Consider the following 14,737-nt stretch of genomic DNA (forward strand, 5'->3'; position numbering starts at 1 on the left):
TCCTGGATCATGGAATATTACAGCTGGCAGACCACTCAAGGACTGTGGGAGCAACACTAGAGCACCACAAGGAGCAGCCCTGCATGCTGTTCTCTTCACTTTGCACACCTCAGACTAGAAATATACCAGCAGGTCAGGACGCTTGCAGAAACTCTCAGATGATTCTTCATTTATGAAATGTTCTGATAAGGGGGATGAGGCAGAGGAGAGGAGTCAGGGGGACAACATTGTCTGCATCTTAACATCAGCAAAACCAAGGAACTGCTTATTGACTATCGCCCCACCAAAGAGCCTCCATTCACGGAGTGGATGGCAAGGTGGTTACTGCTACAAGTCCTTGGAGGTCCACATTAATGACAGGCTGGACTGGTCTCAGAACACAGAGGAACTATTGGGGAAAGGCTAGAGCAGGCCTCCTTAGGAGATTGCATTTCTTTAATGTGGGAAGAGGCATCCATCACATCTTCTATAGATCTGTGATGGCCCGTGTGGTGTGCTGGGCTGGTCGCATCACTTCAAATCAACAAACTCATTAAAAGGGCAGGCAGGGTCTCTTATGAGATACACTCCAGACCCCCTGCAGGTCGTAGCAAAGGAGAGCATTAAAACAAAACCGAGTGTCATTATGAACAACACTGCACATCCTCTCAGTGACACACCAACACTGAGGACTTTGAGCCTATGGATTATTCAGCAGAGGTGTGTCAAGAAACTCAAAGGGGGCTCCTTTATACCAACAGCAAAACGGCAGTATAGCGTCTCACGGGGAATGGACTGCCAAGTCAGAAGTTTTCATTCTTTTTTAATCCTCTTCCTTTTTAGCCAATTTGGTGTGTGTTCAGACCAAAGTAATATGTCTGTCTATCTATCATATAGTGCCTTTCCTATCTATCTATCTATCTATCTATCTATCTATCTATCTATCTATCTATCTATCTATCTATCTATCTATCTATCTATCTATCTATCTATCTATCTATCTATCTATCTATCTATCTATCTATCATCATAGTGCCTTTCATATCTATCTATCTATCTATCTATCTATCTATCTATCTATCTATCTATCTATCTATCTATCTATCTATCTATCTATCTATCTATCTATCTATCTATCTATCTATCTATCTATTATATAGTGCCTTTCATATCATTCTATTATTATCACTCTTAGACTTGTTTTCATGTCTTCGCTTTATTTCCATGCATTACTTCAACAAGTGACAGTCATAACCAAATAAGAACAAGGCGCCCAGTTCTTTCATGATGCAGGATTTAAATGATTTGTATTTTCACTCATAACAAGAAGTAAGGAAACAGAAGGAATTCCTTGGCGTCGTACGTATTCAGATGGCACCATTCTAGTGGATGCTTAGCTTGCAGCAGCGGGCAGTTGTCCAGTCCATGTTAGCGCACTGACAATGGCAGGTCATCTCATTCTGAATGTCCCACGATCCACAGCCGAAACCGCAGGCGCAGCTAGTCGGATTGTAACCTGAAAAAGAAAGAGAACCTCCGTGGTGAGACGACTCCTGGTGATTTCTGTCATCTGGGTAAGCAGCACCAAGGCCTGCTGTCTAAGTGGTGGGGCTCAAGTGCAGAGCTACATGAAGGCAAATACAGAATGTCATGTTAATGTTTATATATACTTATAAATAATATCATTCTCAATTTAAAACAATTTAGGGGTGCGGAAGTCCTGTTATTTCTTAATTTTTTATGTCTTTTTAAGGATGATGTCATATACTCAGGTTAAACATACTGCAGCACAGAGTTCACAATAAATGGCTGACGCCTCATAATGTCAGAGTAATTATTAACCCTCAGTATACAATCCTTGGTTTTATTGTTTGTTGACACCTGACCACCACACCTACAGTTATTTGAAAAAGTAAGTACACCCCATGGAACTGTTGCCTTTTTCAAAATATCTGAACAGGCAAACAGTAGATCTGTGCCAACAGATAAAGGTGACATGCAGTATGTGAACAAATGACACGTACAATTGACATGGTGTATAATGTAAAGGAACAAAGTGCAGATTTGTCACATGGTAAAAGTAAGCCCACCCCTCCGTTTATCACCCCTTCAATTCCATCAGATTACAATCAGGTGTTCCACATGAGGGACCAACGATTTGAACCTCCTTAGTGAGTATGCAGGCAGACCTGACTGTCTTCCTTAACTCACACATTGATGACTCAGATTAATGAGTGTGCTGTCAGAAGAGCTCTCTGAGGCCCTCAGGCAGAAGGTTGTGGATGCCAAGGAGTCTGGTGAGGGATTTACCAAGATATCCAAATCCTTTGAAATCAGTCATTCTACTGTAAGGGTAATCGTCTACAAGACGTGTCGATTTCAAATAATTAATAATTTCTCCAGGACTGGCCAGCTCAGCAAATTCAGCCCAAAATCTGACCATTTGATACTAAAAGAATCTCCAAGAATTCTAATATTTTATTGTGGGATCTGCAGGTAAATCTTGCAGAGTTGGTGTTGACAATCAGAAGTGGGTGGCACAGATCTGACCTGACTGCAAGGTGAACCAGGAAAAAGCCTTTGCTGTCCCCAAGATAACAGTTTGACATTAAACATCTGGGCAAAGACCTGACCTTCTGGAACAACGTGCTTTGGACAGATGGATCAAAGACAGAGCTGTTTGGCCACAGTAACGGTTTGGCACAATGAAGACAGCATTTCAGGAGAAGAATCTCACATCAGCTGTGAAGCAATGGTGGTGCAAATGTTCTGGTTTGGGGTTGCTTTGCTTCCTGAGGGCCTGAGCAGCTTTTCAGTCATTGAGTCAACTATGAAGTGGGCATCATATCAGAGTGTGCCTGAGGAGAACATGAAGCCTTCTGTCCAAAAATTGAACTTGAATCAGAAAGGGACCTTTGAACATAATAAGGATCTGAAGCACAGTAGCAAATCCACCAGGGAATGGCTCAAAATGTACAAATGGAGGATTATGGATTGGCCGTGTCAACGCCCTCATTTCAATCCCTTTGAAATGTTGTGGGCAGGACAATGTGGCGGATGTCCGGAGCCCTTACCTGGCTGGGACACCCAGAGTATGGAGAGAGTACTTTCAGGACAGTTTCTCCCCTGGGTCGACAGAGGGCAGCCCCCTTGGTTTCCAGGTCATGAGTACGGGAGTTCAAGCCTACTGGGGCCCGTGGCCACCACCAGGGGGCGCATGGACTTTTACAGGGCCCTATTTGGCAGCACTTCCACCATAACCGGAAAAAGCTCGATGGGCACCTGGAGTCCTTCCGGGTGCCCTATAAAGGGAGCCAGTCCCCACCACTCAATGGCCAGAGTCAGGAGGAAGAGTACTAAGCCTGAGGAAGAGTGGACGCGGAGGGACTGGTGGCAGAGAAGGGACTGTGTCGTGCTGTGTTGGTGATTTGGGCACTGTGTGCTGAACTGAGGACAAACCGGGTGTTGTGTGGCTAAACCTGTGTCCTGCCAGTCTGTGTCGTGGTTAGGGCGGCTGTACGCACCCTTGGGCATCACAACATGCAAGAAAACCCACAAACATCGTGCAACGGAAGGGATTTTGCACAGAAGAGTGGTCAGAAATGTCACTGAGTCGATGTCAGAGATCTGCTGGGCAGTTCTGTAAGACGCCTACAAGAAGGTATTTCTGCTAAAGGGGGCAATGCCAGCTTTCGGAGGCCAAGGGTGGACCTACTTATTCCACCAGTAGGCCATTACGTCTACTGATATTTTTGTCGACAAATGATGGAAAAGGTCAATTTTCCTTGTGTTTTCTTCAAGTATATTCCAGCTATCTGTAGGCATTGTCAGCATTAAGATCTACTGTTTGCCTGTTTAGATTTGTGGGAAATGTCAACACTTTCCAAGGGGTGTACTTGCTTTTTCACATGATTATCAGTGTGGTAGTCAGCTGTCCACAAACATTTGGCCAAAGAGTGGCATTGAGGGTTAATAATTACTCTGACATTGTGAAGTGTCAGCCATTTATTGTGAAAATATCCCATAGTGCTCTGCTGCCAATGGCCAATAAGGTTCTACAGTAAGTATAGATAGATAGATAGAGTGAAAGGCACTATATAATAGATAGATAGAGTGAAAGGCACTATATAATAGATAGATAGATAGATAGATGTGAAAGGCACTATATAATAGATAGATAGATAGATACTTTATTAATCCCAAGGGGAAATTCACATACTCCAGAAGCAGCATACTGATAATAACTATATTAAATTAAAGAGTAATAAAAATGCAGGTAAAAACAGACAATAACTTTGTATAATGTTAACGTTTACCCCCCCTGAGTCGCATAGTTTGGGGGAGGAACGATCTCCTCAGTCTGTCAGTGGAGCAGGACGGTGACAGCAGTCTGTCACTGAAGCTGCTCCTCTGTCTGGAGATGATCCTGTTCAGTGGATGCGGTGGATTCTCCATGATTGACAGGAGCCTGCTCAGCGCCCGTCGCTCTGCCATGGATGTCAAACTGTCCAGCTCCGTGCCTACAATAGAGCCTTGTTTAACGTGATTTATATGACGTCACCCTTAAAATGAAGAAATGACAGGACCTTCGTGTCCCTAAATTGGTTTAAATGGCGAAGAGGATAAAAAAATTGGCACACCAACGGGTCGTCCCGTTTAATTGAACAAAGCCCAAGAAAAATCACACTTCTTGGCGTTTGTACAAGCAGCGATTGGGAGAAATAATACCAAAAGTAATCAGCTCCCAGCTGCAGAATTGGGGGTCGTTTTACTGGTGGGACACTCTGGGCAGTCGGGCTTCTTATAGCAACCTCCTCACTGGGTGGTTTCTTGGAGCTGCAAGGAGAGAAGGTGAGGAGAGTCTTGGCGACAGCGCCCCCTCTCACCCCGACGGGTTATCACATACCTCGATTGAACCCAAGAGGAGATCCTCTGACGCACATGTGTGACCCTTGTTGACCATCCCATTCCAAAGCCATAGACATTAATAAGGAATTGGCCTCCCCTTTAGCTTAAGTGGACGCAGAAGTCCTAAGCAGTTAGCCGTCTCAAGCCTGGTGTATACTTATTGCTTGAATCCTGTGAGACAGCGACATATATACAGTGGGGCAAAAAAGTATTTAGTCAGCCACCAATTGTGCAGGTTCTCCCACTTAAAAAGATGAGAGAGGCCTGTAATTTTCATCACAGGTATACCTCAACTATGAGAGACAAAATGAGAAAAAAAAATCCAGAAAATCACATTGTCTGATTTTTGAAGAATTTATTTGCAAATTATGGTGGAAAAAAAGTATTTGGTCAATAACAAAAGTTCATCTCAATACTTTGTTATATACCCTTTGTTGGCAATGACAGAGGTCAAACGTTTTCTGTAAGTCTTCACAAGGTTTTCACACACTGTTGCTGGTATTTTGGCCCATTCCTTCATGCAGATCTCCTCTAGAGCAGTGATGTTTTGGGGCTGTCGCTGGGCAACACGGACTTTCAACTCCCTCCAAAGATTTTGTGTGGGGTTGAGATCTGGAGACTGGCTAGGCCACTCCAGGTCCTTGAAATGCTTCTTACGAAGCCACTCCTTTGTTACCCGGGCGGTGTGTTTGGGATCAATGTCATGCTGAAAGACCAGGCCACGTTTCATCTTCAATGCCCTTGCTGATGGAAGGAGGTTTTCACTCAAAATCTGACGATACATGGCCCCATTCATTCTTTCCTTTACACAGATCAGTCGTCCTGGTCCCTTTGCAGAAAAAAAGCCCCAAAGCATGATGTTTCCACCCCCATGCTTTACAGTAGCTATGGTGTTCTTTGGATGCAACTGAGCATTCTTTCTCCTCCAAACACGACGAGTTTTTACCAAAAAGTTCTATTTTGGTTTCATTCCCCTTCTGGATCATCCAAATGCTCTCTAGCAAACTTCAGACGGGTCTGCACATGTACTGGCTTAAGCAGGGGGACACGTCTGGCACTGCAGGATTTGAGTCCCTGGCGGCGTAGTGTGTTACTGATGGTAGCCTTTGTTACTTTGGTCCCAGCTCTCTGCAGGTCATTCACTAGGTCCCCCCGTGTGGTTCTGGGATTTTTGCTCACCGTTCTTGTGATCATTTTGACCCCACGGGGTGAGATCTTGCGTGGAGCCCCAGATGGAGGGAGATTATCAGTGGTCTTGTATGTCTTCCATTTTCTAATAATTGCTCCCACAGTTGATTTCTTCACACCAAGCTGCTTACCTATTGTAGATTCAGTCTTCCCAGCCTGGTGCAGGTCTACAATTTTGTTTCTGGTGTCCTTTGACAGCTCTTTGGTCTTGGCCATAGTGGAGTTTGGAGTGTGACTGTTTGAGGTTGTGGACAGGTGTCTTTTATATTGATAACGAGTTCAAACAGGTGCCATTAATACAGGTAACGAGTGGAGGACAGAGGAGCCTCTTACAGAAGAAGTTACAGGTCTGTGAGAGCCAGACATCTTGCTTGTTTGTAGGTGAACAAATACTTATTTTCCACCATAATTTGCAAATAAATTCTTTAAAAATCAGACAGTGTGATTTTCTGGATTTTTTTTTCTCATTTTGTCTCTCATAGTTGAGGTCTACCTATGATGAAAATTACAGGCCTCTCTCATCTTTTTAAGTGGGAGAACTTGCACAATTGGTGGCTGACTAAATACTTTTTTGCCCCACTGTAAGCCAAACCCTCCTTCTACACGGCCTGTTCGACTGGTGCGTTGATAATGTCCTAGTAGATAAGTCGCATAGCTAATAATGTCACAGAAGTGGACGTGAGATTCTGCTGATAGATCAAGAGTTGTTCCTGCTATTACCAACTTTAAGAGGAAGGAAAGGAGAAGGTGGCACGTCAGACCAATTGGTGAAAGAAGAGCGAGTGTGTGTGGGGAACCAACATAATAAGCAGATGCATTTCAAATGTCTTTGCATGTCATCCTTGCTTTTTGGTGACCTATTATATCACATTCTGCCCTTCGTTTATCATTCTAGCCCACATGTCACCAGCATCACTATTTCGGAGACACAGCATCACGTTTTCGTCACGTAGTTGAAAAAACTTCAGTGCTTTGGGGGCGGCGGTGCGTCTCCAAGCCTGACGTCATTTATTTCTCTTACCTGTTGGGCAGGTGGACAATTTTCCTCTAGTAAAAACTGATGTGCAGCTCAGAGTTACTCTGTCCAGGTACGTTGTAACTGATGGAGAGAAAAACATAGCGATATTTATAGAGACAATAGGAAAAACACACACACAGCTAGCTTTCATGAAATATCTGCCAGAGAAAGTTTCAAATGATTATCAGCCATGAAAAGCAAGTTAGAGACTCTCTAAGTGATGAGATGAGTTCACTTCATCATGTGCTTCAGAAAATCACAGAAATATTCACAAACTTCACCAAACTCCACGAAATGCATTGAAGTCAAAGGAGAAGGAGGAACTGAACAAGTTTTGTGTAGCTTATTATGGTGCAATGATGATTTGATGCCCTGAGAGCTAGAGAAGTGTCTGCTGACTACAGTAAGTTAGCAGTGATGACCACTGGGACACTGAAGCACAAAGACTGAAAGACGCAGACGGAACGATAACCACAAACAAAACACAACATGGCCACAAACTAAGCATATCTATATATATATATATATATATATATATATATATATATATATATATATATATATACACACAGTGTATCCAGAAAGTATTCCCAGCGCATCACTTTTTCCACATTTTGTTATGTTACAGCCTTATTCCAAAATGGATTCAATTCATTTTTTTCCTCAGAATTCTACACACAACACCCCATAATGACAACGTGAAAAAAGTTTACTTGAGGTTTTTGCAAATTTATTAAAAATAAAAAAACTGAGAAAGCACATGTACATAAGTATTCACAGCCTTTGCCATGAAGCCCAACATTGAGCTCAGGTGCATCCTGTTTCCCCTGATCATCCTTGAGATGTTTCTGCAGCTTCATTGGAGTCCACTTGTGGTAAATCCAGTTGACTGGACATGATTTGGAAAGGCACACACCTGACTATAGAAGGTCCCACAGTTGACAGTTCATGTCAGAACACAAACCAAGCATGAAGTCAAAGGAATTGTCTGTAGACCTCCGAGACAGGATTGTCTCGAGGCACAAATCTGGGGAAGGTTACAGAAAAATTTCTGCTGCTTTGAAGGTCCCAATGAGCACAGTGGCCTCCATCATCTGTAAGTGGAAGAAGTTCGAAACCACCAGGACTCTTCCTAGAGCTGGCCAGCCATCTAAACTGAGCGATCGGGTGGAGAAGGGCCTTAGTCAGGGAGGTGACCAAGAACCCGATGGTCACTCTGTCAGAGCTCCAGAGGTCCTCTGTGAAGAGAGGAGAACCTTCCAGAAGGACAACCATCTCTGCAGCAATCCACCAGTCAGGCCTGTATGGTAGAGTGGCCAGACGGAAGACACTCCTTAGTAAAAGGCACATGGCAGCCTGCCTGGAGTTTGCCAAAAGGCACCTGAAGGACTCTCAGACCATGAGAAAGAAAATTCTCTGGTCTGATGAGACAAAGATTGAACTCACGTTTGGAGGAAACCAGGCACCGCTCATCACCAGGTCAATACCATCCCTACAGTGAAGCATGGTGGTGGCAGCATCATGCTGTGGGGATGTTTCTCAGCGGCAGGGACTGGGAGACTAGTCAGGATAAAGGGAAAGATGACTGCAGCAATGTACAGAGACATCCTGGATGAAAACCTGCTCCAGAGCGCTCTTGACCTCAGACTGGGGCGACGGTTCATCTTTCAGCAGGACAACGACCCTAAGCACACAGCCAAGATATCAAAGGAGTGGCTTCAGGACAACTCTGTGAATGTCCTTGAGTGGCCCAGCCAGAGCCCAGACTTGAATCTGATTGAACATCTCTGGAGAGATCTTAAAATGGGTGCACCGACGCTTCCCATCCAACCTGGAGAGATCTTAAAATGGGTGCACCGACGCTTCCCATCCAACCTGATGGGGCTTGAGAGGTGCTGCAAAGAGGAATGGGCCAAACTGGCCAAGGATAGGTGTGCCAAGCTTGTGGCATCATATTCAACAAGACTTGAGGCTGGAATTGCTGCCAAAGGGGCATCGACAAAGTATTGAGCAAAGGCTGTGAATACTTATGGACATGGGATTTCTCAGTTTTTTTATTTTTAATAAATTTGCAAAAATCTCAAGTGAACTTTTTTCACGTTGTCATTATGGGGTGTTGTGTGTAGAATTCTGAGGAAAAAAATGAATTTAATCCATTTTGGAATAAGGCTATAACATAACAAAATGTGGAAAAAGTGATGCGCTGTGAATACTTTCTGGATGCAGTGTATATTGTCACACACTTGCGCATGACAGTGGTGGCACTGCTGCCTCGCAGTAAGGAGACCTGTGGTTCACTTCCCGGGTCCTCCCTGTGTGGAGTTTGCATGTTCTCCCCGTGTCTGCGTGGGTTTCCTCCCACAGTCCAAAGACATGCAGGTTAGGTGGATTGGCCATTCTAAATTGGGCTTGGGGTGTGTGTGTGTTCTGCGATGGGCTGGCGCCCTGCCCGGGATTGGTTCCTGCCTTGTGCCCCTGTGTTGGCTGGGATTGGCTCCAGCAGACCCCCGTGACCCTGTGTTCGGATTCAGCGGGCTAGAAAATGGATGGATGGATGAAGACTTTTACTTAGGATCATAAATTCTACTTGACTCGATATTTTCTCTTTACATGAACTTTGTCCACCGCGTTTAAGTAAAGCTTATTACATTATGTGACTTTTCCAGTATTTTCAGTGAAATAATCTTAAGAAAACCCAACCTCAGAATGCACCCGTGACAGTCACTCCTGTAGTGTGACACCCCCAGTGACACAGCCGGTCTGATTTTATTGTTACGAGTCCCTTCAACACGTACACAGAGAACCCACACTGTATGCGCGCACCATGGGCATCTCTTTGCCTAGCATCTGTAAATCTCAATTACTTACTCGATGGCTGATATTGTCCTCCATGTCTACGGGCACAGATTTCATCCAAAGTCATCTGGCCATTCTGCGCAGAACACACAATCGCCATGGCTAGTAGGACTATAATAATCTTCATTGTGCTTGTTATCGGTTTACTTTCACCTAAACAAGTAGAGAAATACATTCACTGATTTGACAGCACATGGTTGAGATAAAAAAAGTGTGTGACTACTGCAGCTACTAGTTCGATAATGTTAACTAATGTCATCCAACAAACGCAGCAGAGAGGAATATAAGTTAATTAATGCAAACGTTATTGATTAACAAAACAACCAAGCCAAGACATTGAAGCAGAAACCAAACGTGTCAAGAGGAGACATTTGGACAACTTAGCTATGGGCTTACCAGACGAGTCTGATGGACTGGATGGTCTCGTCATGTTTGTCAAATTTCTTATGCTCTTACATTTCAATACAGTTTATGTACCATGCAGTTCATTTCCGGCCACTCTTAAATGATGTTGAACAGAATTCAAAATAAAGTGAAGTAATAAAGAAGTTTCAGCGCGATTCCAGAGTCTTACCTCAGAATGGACGAGAGTCTTTCCAGTTCTCCGATTGCAGCCTGCTGGTTTTAATTTATATTCTCAGAGGGTGTATTTGTTTTTCTTCCCCTTATCAATAAAAGTAATGAGATATGCATGTATGTGCATTGAAATAGAGGAGTCCATCCTTCTAAAAATGTATTTTGGCAATGAGTTTGGTTATCCTTGGGGTGTGTATGGCACTGTAAACAAGCCACGCTGAAGATTTTTAAATAAATATTTAAACTTGCTACAGTGGATTCAGAACGTCTTCAGGACCCATCGCTTTGCACACTTGGCCGTGTTTCAGATTGAATTGAATACATTTGCCATTTTTGCCCATCAATCTACACTCAATAGCCCATAATGACAAAAGTGACAACATGAAATATTCCCTACTAGGTTTTTTTTGGGAGTTTTTCCTTGTCTTCTTAGAGAGTCAAGGCTGGGGGGCTGTCAAGAGGCAGGGCCTTTAAAGCCCATTGCGGCACTTCTTGTGTGATTTTGGGCTCTACAACAATAAACTGTATTGTATTGTATTGTATGAAATACAGTCGATTCCTGTTAATCGGGACACAATCATTTTGGTCCTAATAACCGGCTGGTCCGATTACACGAACATGCCTTATACATGTGCAACCAAGACGGGACGTGCTATAAGTAACATATTAAAATGTCATTATGACTTTTATTGTGCTGCACACGTGTATGGCGAACGTACAAACAAGAACTACGTACATGTACATGTACGGTTGCTTACAACTTTGTTTTTTGAATAAGAAATCTACAAATTCTTGACACTCAGCATGCGAAGCACAATAAAAAAGGTTACATTACCAAATTCCAGTCAACGTTTGAAGAACTTGTCTAGTGTGATCTGACGCATTCTGTTGACGCCCTGCACTTGACCTTTGATAAAAGCATAAATTCTCCTGGGGTGCCCAGGGATCCTCCCGATGTCGCTGATCCACTTTACATCCGCTTTCCGCTTTTTCTTATTCTCTGTCACGTTCTTTGGTCCGATTAAATGGAATTTTGGTCCAAATAAGCGAACAATATTAGGCTTATGTAATATGATCTGTTTCGTTTCTTTAGGATTCGGTCCGAATAAGCAGCTGGTCCGATTAACCGGTGGTCCAATTAACCAGAATCGACTGTATGTGCAGATTTATTAAAAATCAGAACATGAAATCTCTCATTTATGTTACTGTAAGTGTGTGGCACTCCAAATTGTGTTCTGGTCCATCCTGGTTGCTTTAATTCTCCTTGAGATGTGTCCAGAACTTAACTGGAGTCCATCTGTGGACAACGTTTAGAAAGGCACACGTGTAGCTCTGTATAGAAGGTCCCACAATTCACAGCTGAGTTGGGCCAGCTGGAGGAGTGTCACGCCCGTGTTTTACTTTGTTAAATCTTTTGTTACATTTTTGTTTTATATATATTTTGGGAAAAGGATGTTAAGGAGGTGGGTTGGCACCCTGCCCGGGATTGGTTCCTGCCTTGTGCCCTGTGTTGGCTGGGATTGGCTCCAGCAGACCCCCCGTGACCCTGTGTTCGGATTCAGCGGGTTGGATAATGGATGGATGGATGGAATCAAAACCCAGGGAAACTCACGGTGCACAAGATCTTAAACCCTGGACAGATTCTAGTTAAACTCATTCCCAGTCGTTTTTAATTGATCCAAGAAGAAGTTGTCATTCAATAGTGGAAGTGGGTGAAACCTCAAAAACACCCATAAACATTGACATACATTTACATTTTTTCATTTAGCTGGCACTTTTATCCAAAGCGACTTACAACGTTTCAGGTACAATTGGTTACATTTCTTTTGTTTTGGATGGATGGATGGATGTTAAGGATGGGGTAGCAAGGCAAGATGAAAAGAAGAAGGTCTAAGAGAAGGTTTATGGATGTGGTGAGTGGGGACATGCAGGTGATGGGTGTGACAGAGCAACATGATGAGGACATCAGGGATCGGCTCTGAGCCCTCTCTTATTAGCAATGGTGATGGACAGGTTGACATACGAGATTAGACAGGAGTCCCCGTGGACTATGATGTCTGCTGATGACATTGTGATCTGTAGTGAGAGTAGGGAGCAGGTTGAGGAGACCTTGGAGAGGTGGAGATCTGCTCTAGAGAGGAGAAGAATGAAGGTCAGTAGGACCACCAAGACAGAATACATGTGTGTGAATGAGAGGGAGGTCAGTGGAATGGTGAGGACGAGGGAGTAGAGTTGGTGAAGGTGGATGAGTTTAAATACTTGGGATCAACAGTACAGAGTAATGGGGATTGTGGAAGAGAAGTGAAGAAGAGAGTGCAGGCAGGGTGGAATGGGTGGAGAAGAGTGTCAGGAGTGATTTGTGACAGACGGGTATCAGCAAGAGTGAAAGAGAAGGTCTACAGGATGGTAGTGAGACCAGCTATGTTATATGGGTTGGAGATGGTGGCACCAGAGACAGTGCTGGAGGTGGCAGAGTTAAAGATGCTAAGATTGGCATTGGGTGTGACGAGGATGGACAGGATTAGAAATGAGGACATTAGAGGGTCAGCTCAGGACTGGACGGTTGGGAGACAAAGTCAGATAAACTGATGGATCAATTCTGTTAGGACCCTAACTTGGTGGGGTGGATTCCTGACTTCTTAACAAACAGAACACAAAGGGCGAGTGTTAATGGCTGTTTCGGTGATACTCTAAGTACATCTGTTTGGTACTCCACAAGGGTGCCACTTGTCTCCTCTTTTGTTTATCTTTTATGCAGATGAACTGCAGGAGTTTACACAAAGGTAGACTGTTCTGCCCCACATGTTAGCTGTTATTTGTTGAGCTGTGCTCCCCCCTTCATCTTGTCATTTATTAACACACCAGTCAGTCACGTCCCACACTCACAGTGGTGCTATAAAAGTCTACGAAACTCACGTAAAGCACGTAGGTCCCATAATAAACATTTGAATACAATACACCCCATGTGTCTCACGTAGGCACCCCTTTATCTCTTGTTTTGGTCATGTCCGAAGCGTATCTTTAAGATATATAAACCCCTGGGTCTGGTTAGTTGTAGTACGCAGCAATCTGAACCTAAGTCTACGCGCTTCTCCTATCTGCTGAACCATGCTTATTCTCATTTGGACATTGTTGGGAACACTGTGAGGGTCATGTTTTTTGACTTCTCCAGTGCTTTTAACACAATCAGACCATCACTGCTGGGGAATAAGCTCACGGAAATGCAGGTGGACGACCCATTGGTAGCCTGGATTACGGACTATCTAACCAATCGGCCACAGCATGTCCGGCTGAAGAGCTGCTGCTCTGATAACATCCTGAGCAGCACGGGGGCGCCGCAGGGAACTGTCCTATCACCCTTCCTCTTCACCCTCTACACGTCTGACTTCAGGTACAGGTCTCAGTCATGTCACCTGCAGAAATTCTCTGATGACTCTGCCATTGTGGCCTGTATCAGGGATGGACAGGAGGATGAATACAGGAGTGTGGTGGACAGCTTTGTGGAGTGGTGTGAGCTGAACCATTTACAGATAAACATCACAAAGACAAAGGAACTGGTTGTGGACTTTAGGAAGCAGGCTCCTCTTCCCACCCCTGTCACCATCAGAGGAACGGATGTTGAGGTGGTTGAGGACTACAGGTACCTGGGGGTACACATTGACAGTAAACTGGACTGGTCCAAGAACACCAACACGGTTTTCAAGAAAGGGCGGAGCCGGCTTTACCTACTGAGGAGGCTCAGGTCTTTCAAGGTCTGTAGGAAAATGCTGACTATGTTCTATCACTCTGTGGTAGAGAGCGTGGTGTTTTTTGCAGCTGTGTGCTGGGGCAGTGGGGTGAAGACAGCTGATGCCAACAGGCTGAACAAGCTGATTAGAAAGGCTGGTTCTGTCCTGGGTGTCAGACTGGAGAACCTGGTGGAGGTGTCTGAGAAGAGAATGCTGAAAAAGCTTCTCGGTATCATGGACAACCCCTCTCACCCCATGCACGCCTCCTTGATGGGTCATCAGAGCACACACAGCAAAAGACTCATTGCCTCCAAATGCAGAACCGAACGCCACAGGAAATCCTTTCTACCTGTGGCAATAAGACTGTTTAACTCGTCCTCATTCTGTAGGTGATCTTTTTCAGAATTTTTGTCATTAGGTCTCATTCGTTTTTTTATTTACTCATCTGTATGTTACTGAATGTTTGTTTCATCCCATCATCACT

At 44.1% G+C, this 14,737-nt stretch overlaps 1 protein-coding gene across 2 annotated transcripts; it reads right to left on the bottom strand.

Moving 5' to 3' along the window:
• Positions 1-1,256: 1,256 nt before the first annotated feature.
• Positions 1,257-10,607, bottom strand: LOC114667948 (resistin-like beta). 2 transcript variants are annotated; one of them, XM_051920728.1, is made up of 4 exons: positions 10,524-10,607; positions 9,962-10,102; positions 7,097-7,174; positions 1,257-1,495 (listed from the first exon to the last, which is right to left on the bottom strand). In XM_051920728.1, exons 2-4 carry the CDS (start codon positions 10,074-10,076, stop codon positions 1,362-1,364), a joined length of 327 nt encoding a protein of 108 aa, XP_051776688.1. In that variant the 5' UTR covers positions 10,077-10,102; positions 10,524-10,607; the 3' UTR covers positions 1,257-1,361. The 2 variants fall into 2 exon arrangements, with proteins under 2 accessions (XP_051776688.1, XP_051776687.1); XM_051920727.1 differs by lacking the exon at positions 10,524-10,607 and adding an exon at positions 10,346-10,494.
• Between the last annotated feature and the right edge of the window lie 4,130 nt (positions 10,608-14,737).

Source organism: Erpetoichthys calabaricus, chromosome 17, assembly GCF_900747795.2.
Source record: "Erpetoichthys calabaricus chromosome 17, fErpCal1.3, whole genome shotgun sequence".
NCBI lineage: Eukaryota > Metazoa > Chordata > Cladistia > Polypteriformes > Polypteridae > Erpetoichthys > Erpetoichthys calabaricus.